Here is a 27606-nt window from a genome sequence, read left to right as displayed (position 1 = left end):
AACTTTTCTAGGAAAGAAACTGTTAGTTTTCTTTTTGTATGTGTCTTCTACTTTGGCATTTGAAAAGCACTCACTAAATACTTATTGACTGCTTAGTGAAGACTCAGGCCTCACTGCTGGAGTGAACATAATCACTGCAGGATGCTGAGTCTTTCAGAGTTCGTCATCAAATGATGTTTGAAGACCAAAAGCAAATAGATAAGCCTATTAAGATCCATTGATACTCTTCAGACTGCATTTCTGCTATATGCTGAAGGATAGCAAATGAATTGGAGCTAAGACAATCTGTCTGGGTCCAACAGCATTAGAAGCCATCCCTTGAAGTGTAAATAATTATTAAATTAACCGAACAAACATTTAAGTCCCTACTAAGTGAAAAGCGGTATGTCAGAGATTCAAATCTGAACAAGATACAATTGTCAAAAGCACTAATATTCTAGTGTGGCATGGAGAGTGTTAATTTTATAAATAAAGAAAGTGAGGTGAATTTATCAACTAATATTCTAGTGTTGGACAGAAAACATGAATATGCACAGAGGAGTGCTGGAAAGATCTAAGTGTAGCATGTTCCTAGAACTAGTTCATTTCTAGGCAAAGAATTGGAAATCTGGTGTTAATTATGGTCTGGAGGGGTCACTATTAATTCCAGGTTCAACCTAGTGGATGATAAGTTCTCTTCCTGCTGGTAGCAAAGTACTTACTCCTAAATTTCACCACAGTGAATGAACTATAAATGCTTTATGTTGGTATTATTCTTTTTAAATTAAAAATATTTATATATGTGTCTGTGTATACTAGTGTATATTACTATATGCAGACATTATGATAATTGATATGAAAATCCTCTATTGTATCTAAATAGAGGATATTTTTAGAAGGAAACAAGAGCTTATAACTTTTACTCAATATCATGTTTTCAGAATTTGTAATTTCAACTTTTATATCACCTCAAACTATAAATGATCTCACTAGAGATGAGAGATGCTTTATGTCATGAAAAACTGGTATAAACTCAATGTTTGTTTTTTTACATGTCATACGATATATCACTTAAAAAACAGGATGAACACCAAAGCATGACAATCTGTCCTTAGCTAACTTCATCCACTGATAAATCGTACTTTGCTAAAACCATTATACGAGGGCCACATTGTTTGCAAGTGTAAATAGGCATGATATTCAGATCTTTTTATAGGACTGTTCATTACATTCTGCTTTAAAACGGACTACAACTAAAAGTTAGTATTAAAAAAAATCTCTAATCTGGAAATGAGAAGCCCAACTTTGTGTCTCACTCTGTGCCTTAAAATAAGCTTCCTGAATTTCCTGCACTTCACTTTCCTCCTCTGTAAAACTAGATGGTTGGGATAGATCAGTGGTTCGCAGCATTGGCTGCACACTAGAATCATCTGGGGAGCATTAGAAAAGTAATAATGCCCAGACTCCACCTCAGGATTTAAGTTTTAAAGGTCTCCAGGTGACGTTAATATACAGCAAGTGTTGAAAACCAACGGGCTAGGTAATCACTAAGGTTACTTCTAGCAAAACTTCCTGATTTCATGTTTCACTGTGTTTTAACATACTAATGGTTACTAGAGATAACAAAGTTCTCAGTATTTCCAATGTCCTGAAAAGTAGAAATTACCCTTAAAGACTGTTTTTTACTCAAAATTGGGAACATTTTTTATCTGCACTCCAAAATTTTCTGTATTATGAGAATAACTTATACAAAGAAACTATATGCATTATTCATTTTGGTATGACATATACATTAAAAGTGATATAGATTCACCTAATTCTTAGAAGTTAATGACTGTTATGATTGGAAAATAATTACTTTCTTTCAGTGCACATACATTGCAAGGACAGTGTACTCAGAAGCTGTGTGTAATTTTTTAAAGAATTGCTGCTGTAGCTATTTTGGTTTTGAATAAATTGACCATTAAAGCCCTGACATAGGAGAGACCTTCAAGATGGTGGAGGAGTAAGACATGAAGATCACCTTCTTCCCTACAAATACATAAGAAATACAACTACATCTGGAACAACTCCTACAGAACACCTACTGAATGCTGGCAGAAGGCCTCAGACTTCTCAAAAGGCAAGAAACACCCCACGTACTTGGCCGTGTGGCTGACAGGGTCCACATGCCCTGGCCAGGTGTCAGGCCTGTGCCTCTGAGGTGGGAGAGCCAAGTCCAGGACACTGGTCCACAAAAGACCTCCCGGCTACACATAATATCAAAGGGCAAAAGCTTTCTCAGAGATCTCCATCTCAAACTAAGTCCCAGCTCCACTCAACGACCAGCAAGCTACAGTGCTGGACACCCTATGCCAAACAACTAGCAAGACAGGAACACAACCCCACTCATTAGCAGAGAGGCTGCCTAAAGTCATAATAAGTTCACAGACACCCCAAAACACACCACTGGATGCAGTCCTGCCCACCAGAAACACAAGATCCAGCCTCATCCACCAGAACACAGGCACAAGTCTCATCCACCAGGAAGCCTAAACAACCCACTAAACCAACTTTAGCCACTGGGGGCAGACACCAAAAACAATGGGAACTACAAACCTGCAGCCTGTGAAAAGGAGACCCCAAACACAGTAAGTTAAGCAAAATGAGAAGACAGAGAAACACAGCAGATGAAGGAGCAAGGTAAAAACCCACCAGACCTAAAAGATGAAGAGAAAATAGGCAGTCTACATGAAAAAAATTCAGGGTAATGATAGTAAACATGATCCAAAATCTTGGAAATAGAATGGAGAAATACAAGAAACGTTTAACAAGGACCTAGAAAAACTAAAGAGAAAACAAACAATAATGAACAACACAATAAATGAAATTAAAAATTCTCTAGAAGGAATCAATAGCAGAATGACTGAGACAGAAGAACAGATGAGTGACCTGGAAGATAAAAAAGTGGAAATAACTGCCACAGGGCAGAATAAAGGAAAAAGAATGAAAAGAATTGAACACAGTCTCAGAGACCTCTGGGACAACATTAAACACACCAACATTTGAATTATAGGGGTCCAGAAGAAGAAGAGAAAAACAAAGGGACTGAGAAAATATTTGAAGAATTATAGTTGAAAACTTCCCTAATATGGGAAAGGAAATAGTCAATCAAGTCCAGGAAGCACAGAGAGTCCCATACAGGATAAATCCAAGGAGAAACATGCCAAGAGAACTATTAATCAAACTATAAAAAATTAAATACAAAGAAAAAATATTAAAAGCAACAAGGGAAAAGCAACAAATAACATACAAGGGAATCCCCATAAGGTTAACTGTTGATCTTTCAGCAGAAACTCTGTAAGCCAGAGGGGGAGTGGCAGGACATATTTAAACTGATGAAAGGGAAGAACCTACAACCAAGATTACTCTACCTAGCAAGGATCTCATTCAGATTCAATGGAGAAATTAAAATCTTTACAGACAAGCAAAAGCTAAGAGAATTCAGCACCACCAGACCAGCTTTACAACAAATGCTAAAGGAAGTTCTCTAGGCAGGAAACACAAAAGAAGGAAAAGATCTACAATAACAAGCCAAAACAATTAAGAAAATGGTAATAGGACAAAAATATCGATAACTACCCTAAATGTAAATGGATTAAAAGCTCCAACCAAAAGACAAAGACTGGCTGAATGGATACAAAAACAAGACCCATATATATGCTGTCTAAAAGAGACCCACTTCAGACCTAGAGACACATACAGACTGAAAGTAAGGGGATGGGAAAAGATATTCCATGCAAATGGAAATCAAAAGAAAGCTGGAGTAGCCATTCTCATATCAGACAAAACATACTTTAAAATAAAGACTATTACAAGAGACAAAGAAGGACACTACATAATGATCAAGGGATCAATCCAAGAAGGAGATATAACAATTGTAAGTATTTATGCACTCAACATAGGACCACCTCAATACATAAGGGAAATGCTAACAGCCATAAAAGGGGAAATCGACAGTAACAAAATCATAGTAGGGGAATTTAACCCCACTTTCACCAATGGACAGATCATCCAAAATGAAAATAAATATGGAAACACAAGCTTTAAATGATACACTAAACAAAATGGACTTAATTGATATTTATAGAACATTCCATCCAAAAACAACAGAGTACACTTTCTTCTCAAGTGCTCTTGGAACATTCTCCAGGATAGATTATATCTTGGGTCACAAATCAAGCCTTCATAAGTTTAAGAAAATTTAAATCATATCAAGTATCATTTCCGACAACAATGCTATGAGACTAGATATCAATTACAGGGAAAAATGTGTAAAAAATACAAACACATGGAGGCTAAACAATACACTACTAAATAAGCAAGATATCACTGAAGGAATCAAAGAGGAAATCAAAAAATACCTAAAAACAAATGACAATGAAAACACGATGACCCAAAACCTATTGGATGCAGCAAAAGCAGTTCTAAGAGGGAAGTTTATAGCAATATATTCCAAACTCAAGAAACAAGAAACATCTCAAATAAACAACCTAACCTTACACATAAAGCAATTAGAGAAAGAAGAACAAAAAACTCCCAAAGTTAGCAGAAGGAAAGAAATCATAAAGATCAGATAAGAAATAAATGAAAAAGAAATGAAGGAAACAATAGCAAAGATCAATACAACTAAAAGCTGGTTCTTTGAGAAGATAAACAAAATTGATAAACCATTAGCCAGACTCATGAAGAAAAAAAAGGGAGAAGAATCAAATCAATAGAATTAGAAATGCAAAAGGTGAAGTAACAATTGACACTGCAGAAATACAAAGGATCATGAGAGATGACTAGAAGCAATGATATGCCAATAAAATGGACAACCTGGAAAAATGGACAAATTCTTAGAAATCACAACCTTCTGTGACTGAACCAGGAAAAAATGGAAAATATAAACAGACTAGTCACAAGCACTGAAATTGGGACTGTCATTAAAAATCTTCCAACAGGGCTTCCCTGGTGGCACAGTGGTTGAGAGTCCGCCTGCTGATGCAAGGGACACAGGTTCGTGCCCTGGTCCGGGAAGATCCCACAGCCACGAAGCGGCACCTGTGAGCCATGGTCACTGAGCCTGCATGTCCAGAGCCTGTGCTCCACAATGGGAGAGGCCACAGCAGTGAGGGACTTGCGTACCACAAAAAAAAAAAAAAAAAAATCTTCGAACAAACAGAAACCCAGGACCCGATGGCTTCACAGGCGAATTCTATCAAACCTTTAGAAAAGAGCTAACTGCTCTTCTTCTCAAACTCTTCCAAAATATAGCAGAGGGAAGAACACTCCCAAACTCATTCTACAAGACCACCATCACCCTGATACCAAAACCATACAAAGATGTCACAAAGAATGAAAACTACAGGCCAATATCACTGATGAACATAGATACAAAAATCCTCAACAAAATACTGCCAAACAGAATCCAACAGCACATTAAAAGGATCATACACCATGATCAAGTGGGGTTTATCCCAGAAATGCAAGGATTCTTCAATATATGCAAATCAGTCAGTGTGATAATCCATATTAACAAATCGAAGGAGAAAAACCATATGATCATTTCAATACATGCAGAAAAAGATTTTGACAAAATTCAACACCCATTTATGCTAAAAGCCCTCCAGAAAGTAGGCATAGATGGAACCTACCTCAACATAATAAACTCCATATATGCAAACCCACAGCCAACATTGTCCTCAATGTTGCAAAACTGAAACCATTTCCTCTAAGATCAGGAAGAAGACAAGGTTTTCCACTATTACCACTATTTTTCAACATAGTTTTATAAGTTTTAGCCACAGCAATCAGAAGAAAAAGGAATAAAAGGAATCCAAGTCAGAAAAGAAGAAGTAAAGTTATCGCTGTTTGCAGATGACATGATACTATACACAGAGAATCCTAAAGATGTTACCAGAAAACAACTAGAGCTAATCAATGAATTTGATGAAATAGCAGGATAAAAAATTAATGCACAGAACTCTCTTGCATTCCTCTACACTAATGATGAAAAATCTGAAAGAGAAATTAAGGAAACACTCTCATTTACCATTACAACAAATAGAGTACAATACGTAGGAATAACCTACCTAAGGAGACAAAAGACCTGTATGCAGAAAACTATAAGACATGGATGAAAGAAACTAAAGATGATACAAACAGATGGAAAGATATACCATGTTCTTGGATTGGAAGAATCAACATTGTGAAAATTACTACCCAAAGCAATCTACAGATTCAGTGCAATTCCTATCAAACTACCGGTGGCATTTTTCACAGAACTTGAACAAAAATTTCACAATTTGTATTTGACCACAAAAAAACCCAAATAGTGAAAGCAATCTTGAGAAAGAAAAACAGAGCTGGAGGAATCAGTCTCCCAGACATCAGACTATACTACAAAGGTACAGTAATAAAGACAGTATGGTACTGGCACAAAGTCAGAAATATAGATCAATGGAACAGGATAGACAGCCCAGAAATAAAGCCACACACATATGGTTACCTTATTTTTGATAAAGGAGGCAAGAGTATACAATGGAGAAAAGACAGCCTCTTCAATAAGTGGTGCTGGGAAAACTGGACAGCTGTATGTAAAAGAATGAAATTAAAACACTCCCTAACACCATACACAAAAATAAACTCAAAATGGATTAAGACCTAAATGTAAGGCCAGACACTATAAAATTCTTCGAGAGAAATGTAGGCAGAACATTCTATGACATAAATCACAGTAAGATCCTTTCTGACCCACCTCCTAGAGCAATGGAAATAACAAGAAAAATAAACAAATGGGACCTAATGAAACTTAAAAGCTTTGCACAGCAAAGGAAACCATAAACAAGATGAAAAGACAACCCTCAGAATGGGAGAAAATATTTGCAAATGAAGCAACTGACAAGGGATTAATCTCCAAAATATACAAGCAGCTCAATATCAAAAAAACAAACAACCCAATCCAAAAATGTGCAGAAGATCTAAATAGACATTTCTCCAAAGAATACATACAGATTGCCAACAAACACATTAAAGAATGCTCAACATCACTAATCATTAGAGAAATGCAAATCAAAACTACAATGAGGTATCACCTCACACCAGTCAGAATGGCCATCATCAAAAAATCTGCAAACAATAAATGCTGGAGAGGGTGTGGAGAAAAGGGAACCCTCTTGCACTGTTAGTGGGAATGTAAATTGATACAGCCATGATGGAGAACAGTATGGAGGTTCCTTAAAAAACTAAAAATAAAGCTATCGTATGACCCAGCAATTCCACTGCCTGGCATATACCCTGAGAAAACCATAATTCAGAAAGAATCATGTTCACTGCAGCTGTATTTACAATCGCCAGAATATAGAAGCAACCTAAGTGTCCATTGACAGAAGAATGGATAAGAAGATCTGGCACATATATATAATGGAAAATTACTCAGCCATAAAAAGAAACGAAATTTAGTTATTTGTAGTGAGGTGGATGGACCTAGAGTCTGCCGTATAGAGTGTAGTAAGTCAGAAAGAGAAAAACAAATACCGTATGCTAACACATATATATGGAATCTAAAAAAAATGATTCTGAAGAACGTAGGGACAGGACAAGAATAAAGAGGCAGACATAGCGAATGGACTTGAGGACACGGGAAGGGGGAAGTGTAAGCTGGGATGAAGTGAGAGAGTGGCACAGACATATATACACTACCAAATGTAAATAGATAGCTAGTGGGAAGCAGCAGCATAGCGCAGGATGATCAGCTCAGTGCTTTGTGAACACCTAGAGGGGTGGGATAGGGAGGGTGGGAGGGAGACACAAGAGGGAGGACATAAAGGGATATATGTATATGTATAGCTGGTTCACTTTGTTATACAGCAGAAACTAACACACCATTGTAAAGCAATTATACTCCAATAAAGATGTTAAAAAAAATTTTGTTAAAAAAAGTTTGTTAAATAAAAAGAAAATCAACTATACTTTAAAATGAAATAAAAATTAAATAAAAAATCGACCCTGAGATATAAACCTGCTAAAGTTTATAACTTATTCATGATAAATACTTTACACACTGATGTATTATGAAGTAGAATAGATGGTTTTATAAAAGAGTGATTTAAGTGGAATATTTAGTTGTATGGGTATTTCAAAAGGTAAAAGTTTGATTTCTTGAAACAGTTTTGAAATGTGTCACTATAAGTTTTTGCTATCAGTTTTTTCCTAAACAACTTTTCATTGGAGTGAATGGATAATCTTTTTCTTTAATCTTAAATGCTAGAGTATATAATCACATGCTATATTATTTAACTCTCCCATGAGATCCAGACCCCAAAAATGAACTCCGATCCAAAGAGAAATCATGTAGAGTCTTAGGAAATTGGGGAAAGGTCTCAAATAAATATTAAGGTGGGAAATAATAGATTTTGTGTCATATATTTTCACAGCATTCTGTCCTTGTGGGTATGTACTTTCAAATACTTGGGACAGGCAGACTCTTTTCTTCTTTTAGCCAGCCTAATAATAGGAAGAAGGAGAAGAGGTACAGATGACAGCTAAGAGCTAACATGGGTGAATGTAGGTGTAGCCAACGAAGAATATGCTGCTTATATGAAATTTCTGCAGGCCTAGTTATTTTGAAAACTATTTGAAAAAAAGAATTAATGTCCAGAAAAGACACTATGAAAAAGAAATATGTGATTTTTCAGTAAAATGTGTGTATCATCATTTTGTGTTTGCTTCTGACATCCTCAGTCTGTTATTCTTATTATATCTTTAATGTTCATACATATTTCATTGTATTTGCTTGCCCCATTGATGACAAGCTAGACTTAATAACTAAGAATAATTCACAGATATACCATTAATCATGGCATGCAAATCTATGACATTAGAAGAATAATGTGACTGCTGGAATAGTCCACGTGCTTTAAAACCTTGTTCTGTGCAGACTGGGGAAGCTATTTTGCTTCACATTAGCTCTACCACACATCAGTTTGCTTTACAAGGTCTCCCTGAAATCAGTCAGACACATGTACCGTGCTTTCGAAGAATTTTGTACAGTAAGAATAGCTATGAAATGTGTGAAAATACAGGTGACATATACTATAGTTTTTGTAATAGTAGTGACATGTATGCTAGTGATTTTAAAAACTAATTTATAAGAGTTTTATCTGGTTTTAAAATATCAAGAGGTTTTATGAAACAATTTAAAATTTGGCATCAGATGGCATCACACTTATTACTCAGCTCTTGCAAGCAACCAAATATAGAAGTTGGAAGTTACCTCCTCACCTTTCAAAATGTTCACTCCTACTCATCTGATCATATTCTGGTGTTCTGCTATCAGATGCATTATTTTGTGTTTTATAACTTGCATTAAACTGGGGAGAGCACATCAAGCTGTACTCAGTCACTCATAATATTTTCCATTAGTTTCATCAGGTAAAGTCAACAAAGGGATAATAATTCCTAAGAAAGGTAAGGAGAAAAGTTATGTAAGCCTCAGGAAGGTACCCATCAAAAGGGGCCCAGTGAGATCAGAAACATTTCATGCTTGGGGGGGAAATGAAAGATTGAAACATGGAGACCAGTGTCACTTACTTCCCAGTTTTGCCTGGGGCTGGGCCAGGTCAACACTGCAATCTTTGTACAGAGCAGAGTAAATTGACCTACTTTTCTGAAGATGTCATATAAAATTTGCATGATCTTCAGAGTCTAGCAACGTTATATTGAACATAGACTTTACATCTGACAGCCAAAGGTTAATAATACTAACATTTTCTTGAGTAAACAAACTTTCATTACCTAGATATAAATATATCACTTTGTCTCATGAGGTCTTATTTGCAGTAAACTTTTTTCCTTGTAAGACTTTGAATTAGTTTATTGGTCATAGCCACATAATATGAAAAGTGTAGGTACTGGACTCCATCTTGAAAGCACAAATAGTGCATTAAAGTAAAGCTGTCATACAGGATTAATAATGCAATGTTGTGTTTTAAAACATGTCAGATTTTCTTAAATGTATCTTTCTTCTTTAAACTTTAATCAGCTGAGATAAATGTTTTTTATTTGGCCTTAACTCTTTGTCACAAGACAATAAGAGACAGGCAGCCAATGAAATAAATTGAAGTGCTGCTCTGGTTAGGTAGAATTGGAATTTAATACTGTTGCAGTTGGTTGAGATATAACTGAAATATATATATATATATATATATATATATATATATATATATATATATATATAATTTTGCATGGTTGTATGACATCATGAGAAAGAAAAGAGACCTACCAAATTTTTAATTGGCTAATACTTAGAAGTATTGGGGTGAACTTAGGTATAACGTTTTTGTACCTCTCCCCAAATATAGTCTATTCCTTTTTAAAAGAAGTTGTAATTAAGGGTATTTTGAGTCGTGCATATTAGTGATATCAAATCAATATTTAAATCAAATTAATGAATATTAAAAAGATATTGCATCTAAATCCCAAAAAGGGATAGTGTAAATTATACTCTACAGCTCAACTTGGAAGTCCAGCTGTCACAGTGAAACCTCTGTCATTGAAATAGCTCAGAAATAGACTGCATTCATATTTAACCCAATAGCTTTAGGCATTCAGAGATATGGAGTAGATGAAATAAAAAGTACCATATCAAAATTAACACCAAGCCATGTGTTATCCTTCTGGAGTTTTAGAGTGATTTTTAACATAGATAGTAATTGGGTTTGAAATTTAAGCACACACATACACACAGGTTTGCTACTTGGAGAGTTCCGTGCCTGGGGGAGGGGAGGTGACAATTGGTGCATTCAGTATATAACACGTGTAATGATAATAAAGTTGATTGGTTGAACTCTATAGCTTTTTTTTTTTCTTTTCTTCCTCTTCCTGTAGAGTAGTTCAGCCGGGGGGTGGAAGGATTCTCCCCCATCTTCACCCCCCACTAAGAAGGCGTAGGTTGATACCATTTTTATTGTTCTGCTGGGGTGGGAAAGAAACCATATGCTTTAGAATTTTGAATGGCTACACCAAAGGGAAGATTGAAGCAGGCCCTCTTTCCCCATTCCTACCGGACTTTGAGGTGGGGTTATTCTTCTAAATGTTCTGGCAGTCTTGTGGTTAGCTTAATGCTTCCACCCCGGGGCAGAGAGGTGGGTGAGGGGAAGAAATGTCAAGGGCTTCAGAGGAGCTTGGGCTGAGTGAAGTGTGGAGTGGGAAGCTGATGTCTGAAACCCACCACTCCCCTGGATATCAGGCAAAGGCAATGAGAGTCGGAACCAGCTGATGCCGCTGCTGCTGCTTCCCATTTCCAGGGTGAAATTTTCACAGCAGCTAATTCTAAAGGGAGGAAAAATCCCTAACCAACAGAGAAGATTCTATATCACCCAACACAAGCTATCTAACCTTTTAGGCAGGCTTTTCAGAGAAATCCTCGGTTTAAAAGTCAGCGTTCACGATCCAAAAATACGGGACGGGAATCAGAGCTGGTATGCAATGTGAAAAGCCTCTTTACACTCTATGAGTGTTTGAAACGATCCGGTGAGCATAGGAAGTGGCTGCCAACGCTCTGGCGGCTGCTCGTGCCGCCGCCGCCGCCGTTCCTCGCAGAGGGCTGGACAGAGCCAGTCCCGGTTTCAGCACCTCCGGCGCTGGACAGCTCTCTGCACGCCGTACCGCCGCCCGCCTGCTTTCTCCAAACACTCTCGCTTTGCATTACTGGAGATGCATCTAAATTACGTCCTGTTCAACAACAAGTAGATTTTTTTTTTCTCCCTGTACGGGAATTACAGTAGACGATTCTCTCAATTAAATTGCATTTTCTTCATTACGGATTTGGCAGTCAGGCGTATTTATCCCGATCTCCCCCCCACCCCCCCACCCTCTACAGGAACGAGTCTTTGGGAACCTGGTCCACCCAGGGATGTAAAACTGTGCTTACCGATGCATCCCATACGAAATGCTTATGTGATCGTCTCTCTACCTTCGCCATTTTGGCTCAGCAACCTAGAGAAATAGTAAGTAACAAAGGGAAAACACGGCTTTAATGCAAAGGCAGGGACATTGTGGAGAGTGTTTCTCCAGGGAACTGCATTTTAAATGGGGAAATGGAAAATGTTGCAGGGTGGCAAAATTGGGTTCGTCTCCTCCTTAGCTACAGTAGCTTGGTGAAATGAATTCTAGTTGGTGTGCTATAACTAAATTCTACTCAATTTTATGTCTTCTAACTTGAAATTTCTGCAGTATAGTTTTGAGGATGTACTCCAATCATATTGCTAATATGCTGCAAACTTTCAAATAAAAATACTTGTCAGCTTAACCTTTATTTTAGAACTCTAAAGCTGTTCTGGGGAATTTGTGAGGTTACTGTTGGTAGTAGAATGAAGACCCCAGACACTATAACCAAACACATTGCATATCTGCATTGGATATTTTCAGTACAGGTTTTCTGGGGTGTCCTTGGATATTTATTTTTTTAATTAAATGAAATTTTTATGAAAGCAGAGACTGTCAGAAACTGTAAAATCATTCCTTAGAAGTATATAGGTTTGTAAAACTAGTTTCTGAAACAGACAGTTGTATAAACTGTCTGAAAGAAAAAATAACATCCTCATCAAATGTACTTTGAAAAATTATTTCAGAAATTGAAGTGGTGAAAAATAATTATTAAGAAAAATGTGACTTTCTGTCTAAATCTGGCCTAAATATGCATCACTCTTTTTCCTTATTTTGATAGCCAAAAATGCCTATAAAATTGATTGTGCATATCTAAGATTTGGAACACACTTGATCTTAAAGTGTATTTCTTTAAACTTCCAATACTAAAAATATGAAAAACAGCAGATTTTATTAGTTAGTACCATGTTAGTGTCTATAGAAAGAAATCTCTTTGATCTTTATATATGTTTTAAAAGATATAAGACTTATTTTTCAAGGTCAAGTATTTAGAGACTAATATTGACATTGTGAAGATTATCTCTATATATTTTGTTCACAGAAAAAATATCACAAATATATTCTAAGGTCTTACACTTGAAATTTGATTTTCTTCTATATTCTTAGAGGCCAAGCTAGTGAAATTAAATGAGAGAATACTTGACTTAGAACAAAGTTGTCAAAAGTCAGAAAGTTTGAAAAATTTTCAATATCTAGGTACCAGATTTGGATAACATAATGGGAGGATCAAAGTAAATTTCAACAAAATACATTTTGTGAAATAACTGAACTGTAGTTAGTTGAAGAAAAATAAATACTGCTTCAAATTTCAACTAGATGAAATTTAACATGTTAATGTTGACCAAGTTGTAGCTTCAGTTATTTATTTTAGAAAGCTGTAAGTGGGTATATGCCACAATCAAGCATTGAAAACTCTTAAGGCCTTCATTACTTCACAGTGGGAGAGAGGGAGTAGCTAGAATTAGTCATTTTAGAGGTTGAGAATATGTGAACAGAGTGGTTACTGGGTAATTATCTGGTTACTATAACAACTATATTGGCTATTTTTGAGTGTTAGGATAGTTTTGTTGAGTTTAGAAGTTATTTTAATTTATTTTAAAAATTCTCTCTCTCTCTCTCTTTTTTTTTTTTTTTGCTTCTTTTGTTTAATTTACAGATCATGGAATCCTCTAGTACACCTTCAGTTACCCTAATTGTAGGCAGTGGCCTTTCTTGCTTGGCCTTGATCACCCTAGCCGTTGTCTATGCAGCATTATGGAGGTATGTAGTCAATTAATACACTAGAAATGGAATGTTCTGTTATTCAGAGTTAAATCAAGGAATATAATAACTATTATATGTCTCATGTTTTCTTAATTTACTGAAAGAAGTACTTTGAAAACAGGATTATAATTGCCGTGACTGAGCTATAATAAATGAGCTCAATAATACTAAATAAGTGTTTACTTAATTTTCTTGTCTGTATTTTCCTACAATGGGAAAGTAAACAAAACACACACACACACACACACACACACACACACACACACACACTTTTCTTCCCAATTCAAATGATGGTAGCCTTCAACAAGTTGCTTACCCCAAGCATGGTACTCTTAATACCCCAAGTTCAGTCTCTGTGTTGTTTATATTTATCCCAACTGCTATTGAGCTTGAGAATTTAATGATACAGTCAAATTAATTTCTCTGTTATAGAAATATGGTCTCCAAATGCTTAAGTTTTAAACATATGCTTTCTGTGTGTCTCAATGTGTAAAGTCTTCTATAATATTAATGCATTAATATAATACCATAAAGCTTTAGAAAAGACTTCTCAGCTGAATGTTTCCACTAAGTTAGATTTTGACAAACTGATTTTAAAAAGTCATAAAAATACATAAACAAGGGAAAGTGATTGAAAAATACTGTTCTATAATATGTGAAATTATATCTGTTTGACATTGTATGAAAATGTAGTAGTTCTCTAAGATTTGTTCTTGTTCTGTTAATGAGAATTAGACCTGTGAAGTTTATTATGTCTACTGACATATTGATAACTAGTATATAACTAAACTTCCCAATAAATTTTCAAATGTTAAACATTTTTATATCCATTTTGATTACTTTAAAATGTTCTAAAAACAGTTACCATATTAGCAAATAAATAATTATGTATTATTTCCTGAATATTTGGAAATATTAAAATTGCAAAGGTAGCCAGGCCTAGTATTTTACTTATCTTTTACTGAGGATAGAAAACTATTTCGTTGAGGGCTTCCCTGGTGGCGTACTGGTTGAGAGTCCGCCTGCCAATACAGGGGATACAGGTTCGTGTCCCGGTCTGGGAAGATCCCACATGCCGCGGAGCGGCTAGGCCCATGAGCCATGGCCGCTGAGCCTGCGCGTCCGGAGCCTGTGCTCCTCAACGGTAGAGACCACAACAGTGAGAGGCCCGCGTACCATAAAAAAAAAAAAAAAATTTCATTGAAAAATTAATTACAATTTAATAAGGAAAGATCATTTGATTTAACATCCTTTTTTTTAAAAAAAAATCATTGTTCTCCATTACATTTTTTACTCTTTTGAGGACAAAAATTAATTGTCCAGAATATTATATTGTCAAAGATATTAAGATTTTCATGCTTCATACAAAAACAAAATATGTACACATTCTTGATCCATTGATACAGATACGTAACAGAGGTCCTGCCTTCCCATGCAGGGTAGTGAAATACCAAATGAGGGAATCTGATAATATATGGCCAGTCTCATGAAATGAAAGAAATGTTTGTTCTAGGCATGGCATTGTAGACAGTAGAATCCAGGGTTCAGGGCTCGGTCAAGCAGGCATTGTCCTGGTAATACAAGAGCAAGACAGACAAAGGCTGGGAAGAAGACTTTCTCTCCCACAATTGCCTGAATGGTATTTCTCAGGAAATGAGGCAGTGTTTATGGGCCAGGATACTAGGTAATAGTATCACAATTCATCAATGGCATCATAAGTCATACTCACTGAAGTGTTCAGAACCAAGTTCCATTTCTCAGTACTTAGGGTTCAGCCACCAATTACACCTCTTCACGCCTCAATACATATGGCTAACGCTAGCACAAACACTGCTAGTATAAATGATATATAAAAGTTATCAAAGAAGTACAGGATTATTTAGTCTGTAGGGAAGTTTGCTGTAATCCAGAAAATCCAGGAAAATCACCTATTTCAATAGCTTTCTAGGAATTACCACCTGAAAGTGTCTATCCAAACTTGACATGAAACTGAGAAGTTTAGAAGACAGTACTAAGAAACAATATAAATTTGAATTCCTAACCGTTAGTGGCCATCAACTCATTGTCTACAGGTAGAAGAATTGAAGTAATATTAATAATTTGATAGAAGTTTCAAGATTCATAAACTATTAAGTGAATCTTGTAGCATGACGAATTCAATGCATTTTCTAAACATGAAATTTACCTAGTAACATTCCTGTATGATAATACTCATGTCAGGATCTTACTGCTTTTTTTTTTTCTAATTAAAAGGTTTAGTGTTTTTTTTTTTTTTTTTTTTTTTGCTTTTCTAATGATGTGTAAAATGTGTGAACATCAGAATTATTTTATATATAATATACCACTTTGAAATTTGCTGATGTCTCATGTAGCTCATTAGAAATATTCAACAAAAAATGAATCCATTGTTACGTTCTCTCCATCTACAGATATGTTCTGTAGAATTACGTTGTTACATCACAGAGCAACTGAGCATGTCCTTTTAATCCATGTATTGAAATGATGCATTCACAAATTTTGTTTAAAACATAAAGCATATTTATGAAATGTTTTGAAAGTTGAGACATTTTATAGCAATTTTTAAGGCAATAATGTCACAATGTTAATGACAATGAAAACATCTAAAGACTCTTCAGGGTGGTCAGTCTAGGTCTTCATTACCATGATTTTTCTATTTACTGAGCAAATGATATCGATGAAAGCCTTTCAGTAATGTCATCTGTGTACTTGTGCTGTCATGGAAGCCTTTAATATCACATAAAGGGTCAACTGTGTGCAGCCCTTAAACGTTTTAATGATACATCCCCAACCAAAAAAAAAGAAACGACTTAATATTTGATGTTTTCAGCATCCCAGTGTGTGGTTTATTATATTTTTAGATACTGATGATGCAGGGACAAGATTAAGCTACTCTGGAGGCCATTTTTTATTGAGGGTCCACCTAGGTTCATTCTATGTTTGTTCTGTGAAGAAAGGAAGATTCTTTTATATTAAAAATTTTCTTTGTATATTTTATTATTACTCTTGTTTTTGTTTTGCTTTCTTTTCTGAAACATGTGATGGAATGTAGGACCTCTGCCTAAATATTCCTCACAAACAGAGAGTAAGAACTTTGATAGATTTTTACCTTCCAAAGAGTGCCTCCAGATCTCTGGCACCCCCATGGAACACTGCACAGGGAAGCCCACACTGTGGGCTGTGGACAGTGAGTTCATGTTCTAACACAAATTGAACAGTCTCAAATACACAGCACGAACAAATATGTCTTTTTGTTACTGTCACTCAGTGATTTACCACAGGGTACAGTAAAGCAAGATAGCTGCTACCCTTTTAGGGTAAACACCTGGTAGAACATTTGATTCTGAGCAGTTTTCTCCATGGCTTACATTCTTTTTTTTTTTTTTTTAATTGCTTTACAATGGTGTGTCAGTTTCTGCTTTATAACAAAGCGAATCAGTTATACATATACATATGTTCCCATATCTCTTCCCTCTTGCTTCTCCCTCCCTCCCACCCTCCCTATCCCCCCCCAAGGTGGTCACAAACCACCCAGCTGACCTCCCTGTGCTATGCAGCTGCTTCCCACTAGCTATCTATTTTACATTTGGTAGTGTATATATGTCCATGCCACTCTCTCACTTCGTCCCAGCTCACCCTTCCCCCTCCCCACATCCTCAAGTCCATTCTCTAGTAGGTCTGTGTTTTTATTCCCATCTTAACCCTAGGCTTACATTCTTGATGTGCTTAAAAATTATATGACAGACTGTATATAAATACTTCTTCATACGGGTAAAATATGGCAGGCTCCAACTAATTTTCCAGCCTAATGATGAATTATCATTTGTGGATTGGATTAGATTTCAGCAGTAAAGATTCATTTTCTTTTTTCTTGTTTTGGAACAATTATTCAGGAAAAGAAAAACCTAAAGAGTAACAGCCTAACTATATAAAAATACTTGAGCGAGTGAAGCGGTGGGTGCAAATTGTTCATGGCTTCATGAGAGTAAAGGCATCTTCCTCGTAAATAAGGGGGATATTTCAGAATCTGTGTGGGGGTTTTCTTTTTGGTTTTCAGTTTCTACTGGTTGATGTAAATGATAATAATTAGCATATTACAGATACACAAATAGGAAGGTAATGATACTAACTGATACCATCCTAAGAAATTTTATACTTCTAGTAAAGAATGTTATGGTGATAACAGATGTGCAATTAAGCTTCTGTCAGAAGTGCCATGTTGTCCACACTAATGTCTAAAGAAAAATAAATTTAAGGTCTCTTGGATATTATATGTCACTATAAAATTGGGTCTCTAAGAATAATCTTCCTTAAAAACAACTTTTTAAATATTTTTTTCTCATGTAAAGGCTTCATGTTAGTGTCTTTTTCTGGATGAATTCCACCAATTTGCATAATAGAGAATTTCTCATCTTTCTGCTGAATTTTAAAGTTGGACACTTTCTCTCTCTGGCTAGGTACATACGCTCTGAGAGGTCCATAATTCTGATTAACTTCTGCCTGTCTATCATCTCATCCAACATCCTCATCCTGGTTGGACAGACTCAGACACATAATAAGGTATGACTGGTGATTATTCTGCTTCTCTTTCTGCGTTTATGTTGTGACATAAAGTTGGCTATTGATAATCTATATGTTTATTCTTGATAAAATAGGGAACTTCTGATGAAATTATTTTTAAAAATAAAAATATTTTATTTGTTTCTGAATAAAAGTATTGGTGATTCCAGTCAAGAAATACATTCCCTTGGCTTAATTTCTTGGGGATTGAGAGGCTGTTTATAATAGTAAACATATGTGTTTATTAAACATTATGTCAAAGCTCTATGAGTTCAAAGCCTTGGAACATCAAAAGCACAAATTTTAATTCATTATCCTAATTGTAATAGAATTTCCTGTGTTTTGATCTAATTTATTAACATACTGATTCCTAAAATTCAACTATAAATTGCTAACTAGTGTAACATAGCTGTTGAAAAATCCGCCAAAAAACTTATTTTAGACAATAACCAAAGACAGTATTAGGAGGAAGTGACTCTAGATTTTATGCTTTTCAAAAAGTTTTATTAGGCAGAAAGTATTTTGATACTTAAACAGTTTTGTAGTTCTTTAACTGTGTAACACTTTCAGCAAATGTAAAATATATGACTTGAGTTGAATGACCATGTTTTTTGAGAAATGACTGTCAGTCTTTTTGCTAAATGACTCTGAAATACATACCAAGAAACCCATAATAGAAATCTTAAATTAACTTACCCCAACCTCAAAGGAATTCTGTTAAAAAATGCTTTGATAATATTTGCTGGTCAGTTTGGGCCTGTTCTTTTCTTAATTTTTTTCCAAATACTAAAGTCAATAATTGAACTTCTTCCCTATAAGCTATCATTTTTAGAACATCCAATGCACTTTTCAGTAGGTACTTTCGCTATATTAGATATTTGTAAGACATGCATCAACATCAAAGATTATGGATAGTTTGTTTATTTTGCTAACTTACACTCCTAAGAATCTGATTCCTACCCAAAGAATACAATTTGGGGTCTAGAGAGGTCTGGGAAACTGCTTAGGTGATTCTGATGAAGATTTTATCTTGACCCATATTACCCTAGGACTGTGGGGAGGGGGTGGAGGGGGGATAAGCGGAAGGTCACTAACCATGAAGGACAAAAGCAAAAAAGGGAACACCAATAAGAGCCCAATAAGGAGCCTTGTGGAAGTAAAAAGCACTTTCACCTTTCACGTATCTGAATGTTTAGTTCTTTTCCCATTTCTTTCCTGTGTCTTCTTAAAAAAAGGTGAGACAAAGTAAAGTCTATTAAAATATATTTCAGGGCCACCTTCTGACTATTTAACCTAAATTTAACAAGAAATTCATGGGAAAAAGAAAGTCAGAGGAAGAAAGGAGAAAGACCACAGTGAGGGAGATGCAGTTGGAATTGGGAGGGGAAAAAGAAGTGTGCAGAGTAACCAGCAGAGGGGAAATGGATGGAGGTAGGCGCAAGCAAGCTGGGAAGGGAAGGAAAGGGCTGGGGATGAAGGAGGGGAGACACCCCGTGAGCCCTGAGCAGTGAAGAATCCCTCATCTCACCCCTGTCCTCGCTGTTCACCTGGCAGGACCTCAGATCCCTTAGGAATGCTCCTTCACTTGTTCATACCTGGTCACAATTCTTTAACTGTTTGTCCTTGAACCTCCGTGCAAAGAAGAAGAGCTTTCCTCTGAAGTAGAAATCACTTACTGGGTCTGGGAACCAGAAAAATTCAAGCTAGAGTTAGCTTGAGCTGGTAGCTTGTTTTGTTTTGTTTTTTTCCACCAAAGTCTCCATGTCATTTTTTACCCTCCAAACACTCTTGAGTTATGTCCCTCATTAGAATATGGAAAACATCATTGTCTTCAGTAGGAAATATGCTTTTAAAACTGCTTTATGCTGTCTGGCAAAGTTTTTACAAGTTCTGAGCCAAATGGTCAAATAGTAGAATTTTCTACAAGGTTTACCACATATTTTAGTGGTTGTTGTGTATTTCTGTTGGATCATTGCTGTTCAATAGAAATACACTCTAGGCCACAAATGCAAACTATGTATGTAATAGTGACAGTTTGGTAGCCACATTAAAATAAGTAAAAATAAACAAGCAAAATCAATTTTAATAATATATTTAACTCAGTATATCCAAAAGATGACCATCTTAACATATAAGTAATATTTTTAAATGTTAATACAATGTTTTAAAGTTTTTTAAAATAAAGTCTTCAGAATCTGGTGTGTGTTTTATACTTATAATACATCACAGTTTGGGCCAAGCGCATTTCAAGTGCTCAGTGGCTACATGTACCAAGTGACTACCATGTTGTGTAGGTCTAAATGGTAATGATACTTAGAGACTAAAGAAGTTTTGAGAAATTACATTCTGCTTGCCCATTTTTGCTTTTCCAGGTTCTCAATATCCTGTTGTTTTTTTTTTAAATTAAAATGTCTGCTAGATATCTATGAATATTATGAGCATCAAAGGCAAGATAAGACAAGTCTAGTTTTACATTTCATTTCTGATTATGAAGCATGGCCGGCATGGACTTGGTTTAAAAAAATAAAAGGTCAGTTTAGTTCTGTTTCTGCAGAATAGATTCTATATGGTTTTGGGATCCTGGTGGTTCTGTTCCAGATAGACTGTGCTGATTTCTGCTGCTACACTGTTGATGCGTGTGGGGAGGAGTGGGGGCTAGGTGGTAGTGATGATAAAGAAAATGAAAAATTATTGTTTTTCTCTCATGCTACGTTAATTTTGCTTTACTAGCTCTGAGTAGATGATCTTGCAAGCCTAGGACAATCCACTATGGAGTGACTAGGAGAGAAAAATACAACACAGTAGGATTTTATTCTTAGTCTCTCTCAACAATATCAGGTTTCCAGAGGAAATAATCGTATATTTTATTACGATACATGTGCTGAATTCAATTAAATTGACCTCACTTCATTTTAAATATATGTGAAGTAGCAGTATGTGAAAAGCCATACCTGCTTCACTGTTTGGAGGATTAATGATGTCTCAAAAAAAAAAAGAGAGAAAAAAATATGAAAATGTATTATCCGTATAAACTCATGATCTGTATAAACTCCAGGACAGTATTTTAAAAAGGTAAAATATTATCAGTGGGTACAGTATATTTTTTAGGGTGTGTGTAGGATCCCTTCGCTGCTGTGGGCATTTTGTAATTGATCAAATTCCTATCTTTGATTTCCCTGGTAAATTTTGATTGATGCTTTACCATTCCCCACTTGGAAAAATGGAAGCATCTGAGAGGGCTTCTTTTTTTTATATCTATAAATTTATTTATTTATTTTTGGCTGTGTTGGGACTTCGTTTCTGTGCGAGGGCTTTCTCTAGTTGCGGCGAGCAGGGGCCACTCTTCACGGCGGTGCGCGGGCCTCTCACTGTCGCAGCCTTCTCTTGTTGCGGAGAACAGGCTCCAGACGCGCAGGCTCAGTAGCTGTGGCGCACGGGCTTAGTTGCTCCGCGGCATGTGGGATCTTCCCAGACCAGGGCTCGAGCCCGTGTCCCCTCCATTGGCAGGCAGATTGAGAGGGCTTCTTGAGGAATAGGTTCTTTGGTACTGCCTCTGAGAGTTGTCATGGCTAGTTTGTGTGAAAACTGGTATTTGATACTGAAGTCCAGAATGGTTTTGAAGTGTCAGACTGGGATCTTTCTCCAAATTGCTTGTTGAAATATAATTGATTCAATTATCTCACTACTGAGTATCTCTGCTTTCTTTTGAGTTGGGATAGAAACAAGCTGAAATGACCCATTGTTTAAAATATGATGTATTCAAATCTTTGAACTATAGATTCAATTGCTGGTAGCAGAGAAAGGAATCAAATGCATTTCTTCTATCTCTTCTTAAAATGCAGTTATAAAATGTAATTATAACTGACTTCATTATATTTCAAGCTATCTTATAAAATTTCATTGCCCTTTGATTTCTCTGTGTATTTTAAATTTCAACCACGATGTTCCTTTATCACTTGAATGTTGTTTATTTTTAGAATTTCCTTTGTACCTTAAAGTATGCAAATGGTTTTTGTTGAGCCATATATTCAGAGAATAGTTTTCTTAATCACAAAAATATATATTTACCTTCTTCTAAAACACTTTGAGATGATTTATCATATTAACCATTTTATAACATTCTTTTTAACTGATGGAAGTCAAATTTGGTAAAACAGTTGGATATATATATATTTTTTTTGGTTAGATAATGGTGGACACCCAAGAAGATTCTGAGAGAGAACTTCTCCCTATAACCTTACTACCAGGTTATAATGAAAGGAAGCCAAGTCTAGATTCAATCAGACAGTGTGATATTTATTAGATAAACATTTATTAGCAAATCAAGAGCAAAACCTGTTCTGTAAACTCAATGAAACTATAGGTCTCTGTCATTTTAGATATTTTAACCATGACCACACCTTGTATGCAACATTCTCTTCAGGTGAACATAGCAATACTCTAGAGACAGACTTCTGTGCCTTCAATCAGCATCTTTCAATCAGAAATCCTCCTAATCGAGTGTCTGAGTACAGAATGATTGGGGGTAAAACTATGGGCCTCATTTCTATGAAGTACAGGATATAAGCTTCAATGGAATCGTCCACGCAGTCTATTTAGACTAAGAAGTGTTTAACTATATTAGCTCATCTACATATCTTTCAACGCCTTTGTTTTCACCAAGGGAACCCATAATAATTGACTAGGCACTAGTTCATCAATAAAGATCAATCTCCTCTAGTCAGTTTGATAATAATTGAAGTGTTGATTGTGGATACATCTACCTAAACCCAAAGACTTTCAGTTGACCCTGCAAGACTCTGGGGTATGACCCTTTCAAATACAATGCCAGCTGACTGCCTTGTTCTGTGCATTCCTGGGCAGCTCCTAGGATTAAAGGTTAAACTAACTGGCACATATATATCAATAGTATCATACTGAGAATACCAAAGTGTTATAAAATAAATTATAGACATCCTGAATAGACATCCTTATTTTGAAAAAGAATAACTAAATGTGAGAGGGCAAAGTTAGACCCTAACTTTAGTCCCAGGAGACCTACAAGACCTAGCAAAAGTCCTCATTGACAAATCAAGGAAGCTTCCCAAATTATTTCAGATGTGCAGACATTTCCTTGTCACTCTTCAGAAAGAATTTCTCTCATAATTCTTTATGTATGGACCACTGAATTACATAATAGGCCTGTGTCTTTTCATTCAGTCTTGCAAAAAATATAAAAACTCTGTGTTGGAGCACTTTTTAAAAGTCACATAATCTACAAAGTTTGCTTACTACATCCGGCGCTTATTTATCCTTTATCAAGTGTTGTTATGTTTTTTGTTTTTTTTTATTATTATTATTTATTTATTTATTTTTGGCTGTGTTCGGTCTTCATTTCTGTGCGAGGGCTTTCTCTAGTTGCGGCAAGTGGGGGCCACTCTTCATCGCGGTGCGCGGGCCTCTCACTATCGCGGCCTCTCTTGTTGCGGGCACAGGCTCCAGATGCGCAGGCTCAGTAGCTGTGGCTCACGGGCCTAGTTGCTCCACGGCATGTGGGATCCTCCCAGACCAGGGCTCGAACCTGTGTCCCCTGCATTGGCAGGCAGATTCTCAACCGCTGTGCCACCAGGGAAGCCCCATGTTGTTATGTTTTTGTTATGTAGTTTACCTAGAGATAATTAGTAAAGATAGGCCAAACTAGAAGGCTGTGGTTATTCTAATGGAAGATGTTTTTGTGTTGTCAGAATTGTGTTTTTTTTTTTTAAATAAAATCTTGAATTTTAATACTTTAATTAGGTGAAGAACTCTCTAATTCACTTATTTCTCCCATGACTTCCTTTTGCGAGAGACTGAGATTCTCCACACATTTATCAATACTTCCATGCCTGGCCTCTGAGTCTATACGTGTTCAGTTTCTGAGGAGGAATACTGAGTATGTGCTTTCAGCCACCCAGTCTGTCCATTCTGATACCACCTGAAACCGTCTGCTCTTCTCTTGAGGGTCAGGCTCTCCAGGCTTCCCTGGAGACATCCATCTCTCGGTGGTGAAGGTGAAGAGCAGGCATTTTAAGCCAGAGAGACCCAAGCATCCTACATCTCCTGCTTCCTAGCTGTGTGATCCCGAGCGTGATACTCAGCCTCCCTGGACCTCAGCTTCCTCTCAGTATCTCCCTTACAGTGTTGCTGTCAAGGTTACATGAGAGTACATATGAAGCACGTTGTAAGCACTCCTTAAACAGTTCTTGTGATCATGGTGATGGTGATGATGGTGATGACTCACGGACATACATCTGATTCTGAATTTCTCTTCTGAGCTTCAGATTTCCTCGTGTCCAATTTGCTGCTCACCACTAAATTTCCCATTTATGTCCCTGCCCCACACTCAAACACATTATATATAAATTGCATGTACTTTCTGTAGTCTCCAACCCAGTTACATAAGCTGGAACTCTGAGCATTATCCTTGATACCTCCTTCTTCCTCATGTAGTAAATCTAATAAATCAGCCCCCTGTGCCATGTGTACCCTCACATATTTCTCACCTCCAGCTTTTTGCCTCAGTCAGGTATGAATTACCTTCACTAATCTTCCAGCATCATTAACCCCACTCTCTACCTTGTAGCTCAAGTGATGGAGCTAAAATTCAAATCCGACCACTCCACTCCCCTTAGCAAACATGTATTGTTGTCTGACCTCCTACAGAAGTGATTTTCAAACTGTGCTCAGACACAAGAGGTGAGAATGTTTTATTTATCTGTGAAGGTTCCTATTCTCTGATTTTCTTGCATTAATATATTGGGGCTCAGGAATAAATTGTATTGAGAAAGAGTTCTATAGCTTATCAAACTTGAGAAACTTTAAACATGACCTGCACTGACCTCTTCATTTTCGGTCTATTTTACTGACCTTTTTTTTTAGTCACACCAGCAATACCAAACTGCTTACAGTTCATCAAAATCAAGGTGATTGCTTATTCCTCACTCCCCTCCAGCCTGCAGCGCTGTTACTCTCCTGCACCCCACCTGATTTCCCAAACATCTTCATCTGGCTTGTGCTCATCCTTGACACTCTTCCTCATTTGTGAGGCCCTCTCCCATCCTCAACATTTAGGTACCCCAGCTCTGAGGCTCCATCATTCTTAGTGCAAAACTACTGTCTTGTATTTTGTTACCTGTTTCCAACAAGGCTATACACTTCTTAGGGCAGGGCTAGGTTACATTCATTCTTAAATGCATTGGCAACATAGAATCTGAGTACGGTAAATATATAATAAATCTTTATTGAATTAATAAGTAAATAAATTTATTTGAATTCATCATTTAGGCTTATACCTGTGGAGCTAACAGCTGTGGTTAGTTTTACAAGGATTAGGGTCTCCCATTCTAGACAGAATTTAAGCCAACGTAGTGATAAAGACTATTTTCCTGGGGCCTGGTTTAACCTCTAAGCGATCGATGGCATGCTTTAAAGGAAATCTGGTTCCTGGGTTTTAGTTAGAGACTCTGAAATCCAACAAATATGAATATTCCCACTTGATAAGTCATGTAAAATAATGTTCTTAACCTTCAAAAGGAATGTGTTTATTCATAACTTCTCTCATAGAAGTCACTTCCTGCCAATAATGTCCCAAATCCATGTCTATTTGGTCTCAAATGCATTTGTGGTTCCAATGGCGGAAGCTAAAGCTTCCTATGTAGATTTATTAAAATCTCATTCATTGACTTGCTGTGATGTTTGTAAAAGGATTTGGATATAATAAGCTTAGGTGTGATTCATTTGAGTCCATCTTGAGGCATCTTACTAATTCTCCCAGGGTTCTTCTAGGTTCCTGAAAACCTTCATCAAACCATGGAACAGAATGGTATGTTAGTTTCCTGATTTCCCCAGGCTCCTGGCAGCGAGGATTATTGTGCCTTGTTGGTATGGGGCTCACAGACTGAGAGGTATGGGATTGGAGGGACTCTCTTGGCCCACTTTAGCTTTCTTGTCCCCTGACCATACGTTTCCAGTTATGTGTGGTAGGAGCCAAGGATCACATTATTGAAGTCAACTTCAAATTAGGGCAAAAGATCAATATGAAGAATGGGTTTGAAACAAGCAAAGGAGATGGAAGGGGCATTACCTTGACAACAAAGAGTGACTGGAATGGTTACAGTAACAGGAGGCAAATAAGCTTGAGGAACAAGGAAGCCCATTTGGATATTCACAGTGTGTTCTTAGGTCAGTCTCCAGAGCTGGACAAAACTCCTGGAGAGAAAGCATTCCTTCAGCAGGGGAGACTTGTGTACTGGTAGTTGCTTTGGAGGGTGTCAGACCTACCCTGACTACCTCTGTTCATTTATCCTCAAGCAATCGTGCAGAAACGTTCTACAGGCAATGTAGGGACTCCTCCATTTGGCCAATCCCTAGTGTCTATCCCAGCCACCCCACTTTAGACCTGGCCTTCATGATTTCTCACTGGAAGAGCATAACATTCTTCCAACTTTTGTCTTGCTCCCTTAGCCTTTGTTTACATTAGCATTTTACTGTGCAAAAGATCCTAAATTTAAAGGAAAACAAGCACCCACCTGATTAAGTCATTCTCCTGCTTCCAGCTCTACAGTGGGTCCGTAGGGCTCATGAGATTAACCTCACGGTCTGAACTGCCTCTAGTACATTCAGGGCTGCCTCTAGTACATAAACTGACTTTGTGGGACACAGAAAGGGCATTCCTTCTGGACAGATGAGTTATAAAAAAACTCCTGTCTCTCCAGGCTGAGGTGGCCTCCAGCAGAGCTTCTGGTCTCCCACCATTGCTCCCTGCCGGGGGACCCGTCTCTGTGCTTCCCAGTGCATTCTAGCCCGTGTGTGCCTGGCCCACCCTTGCCTCTGTCCCTCTGTACTTCGCCTGATAAGCACCTACCACCCTTTGGAAGTTGGCTTATGTAAATCATCCTCATGAAGCCCTTCAACACCTCCATAGCATGTGGTATATACCTCTAATTTTAGCACCAACATTACCCAACAACTTTCATTCACTGATCAACCTTGCCCACTTACTGTGATTCTTAAGGGTGTTTTTTTTTTCTGCTTTTAGGTTTTAAAACCACTACTGTTAATACTTGTTTAAACATGGTATGAAATCAATAAATGCTGAATGAATGAAACTGTGGCTCTATCAATTAAATGAGGGATAATGTAACAGCAGTAAAGGCAATTGTACATTGGGGGCCTTATTTGGGATAATTGCAACCAAGGTCAATTATTGTTGTTGTTTTGTGATGAGAAAAAGTAGTTGAGAAAAACACCTAAGACTTGTTCTGAGATCTTTCTTTGATGAGAGATGATAAGTTAAAA

General features: G+C 36.8%; 1 protein-coding gene across 1 annotated transcript in view; it reads left to right on the top strand.

Annotated features, from left to right (window-relative positions):
- Positions 1-27606, top strand: part of ADGRB3 (adhesion G protein-coupled receptor B3) — a 799562-nt gene that overhangs the window by 635482 nt on the left and 136474 nt on the right. Inside the window, exons 16-18 of the mRNA XM_060030408.1 lie at positions 11885-12011; positions 13607-13710; positions 18189-18291. Of these exons, the coding sequence (XP_059886391.1) occupies positions 11885-12011; positions 13607-13710; positions 18189-18291 (334 nt within the window). The remainder of the gene's footprint in view (positions 1-11884; positions 12012-13606; positions 13711-18188; positions 18292-27606) is intronic.

Source organism: Delphinus delphis, chromosome 14, assembly GCF_949987515.2.
Source record: "Delphinus delphis chromosome 14, mDelDel1.2, whole genome shotgun sequence".
NCBI classification, from domain to species: Eukaryota; Metazoa; Chordata; class Mammalia; order Artiodactyla; family Delphinidae; genus Delphinus; species Delphinus delphis.
Note: the sequence above shows the minus strand (reverse complement) of the source record. Positions and strands in the feature narration are given on the sequence as shown.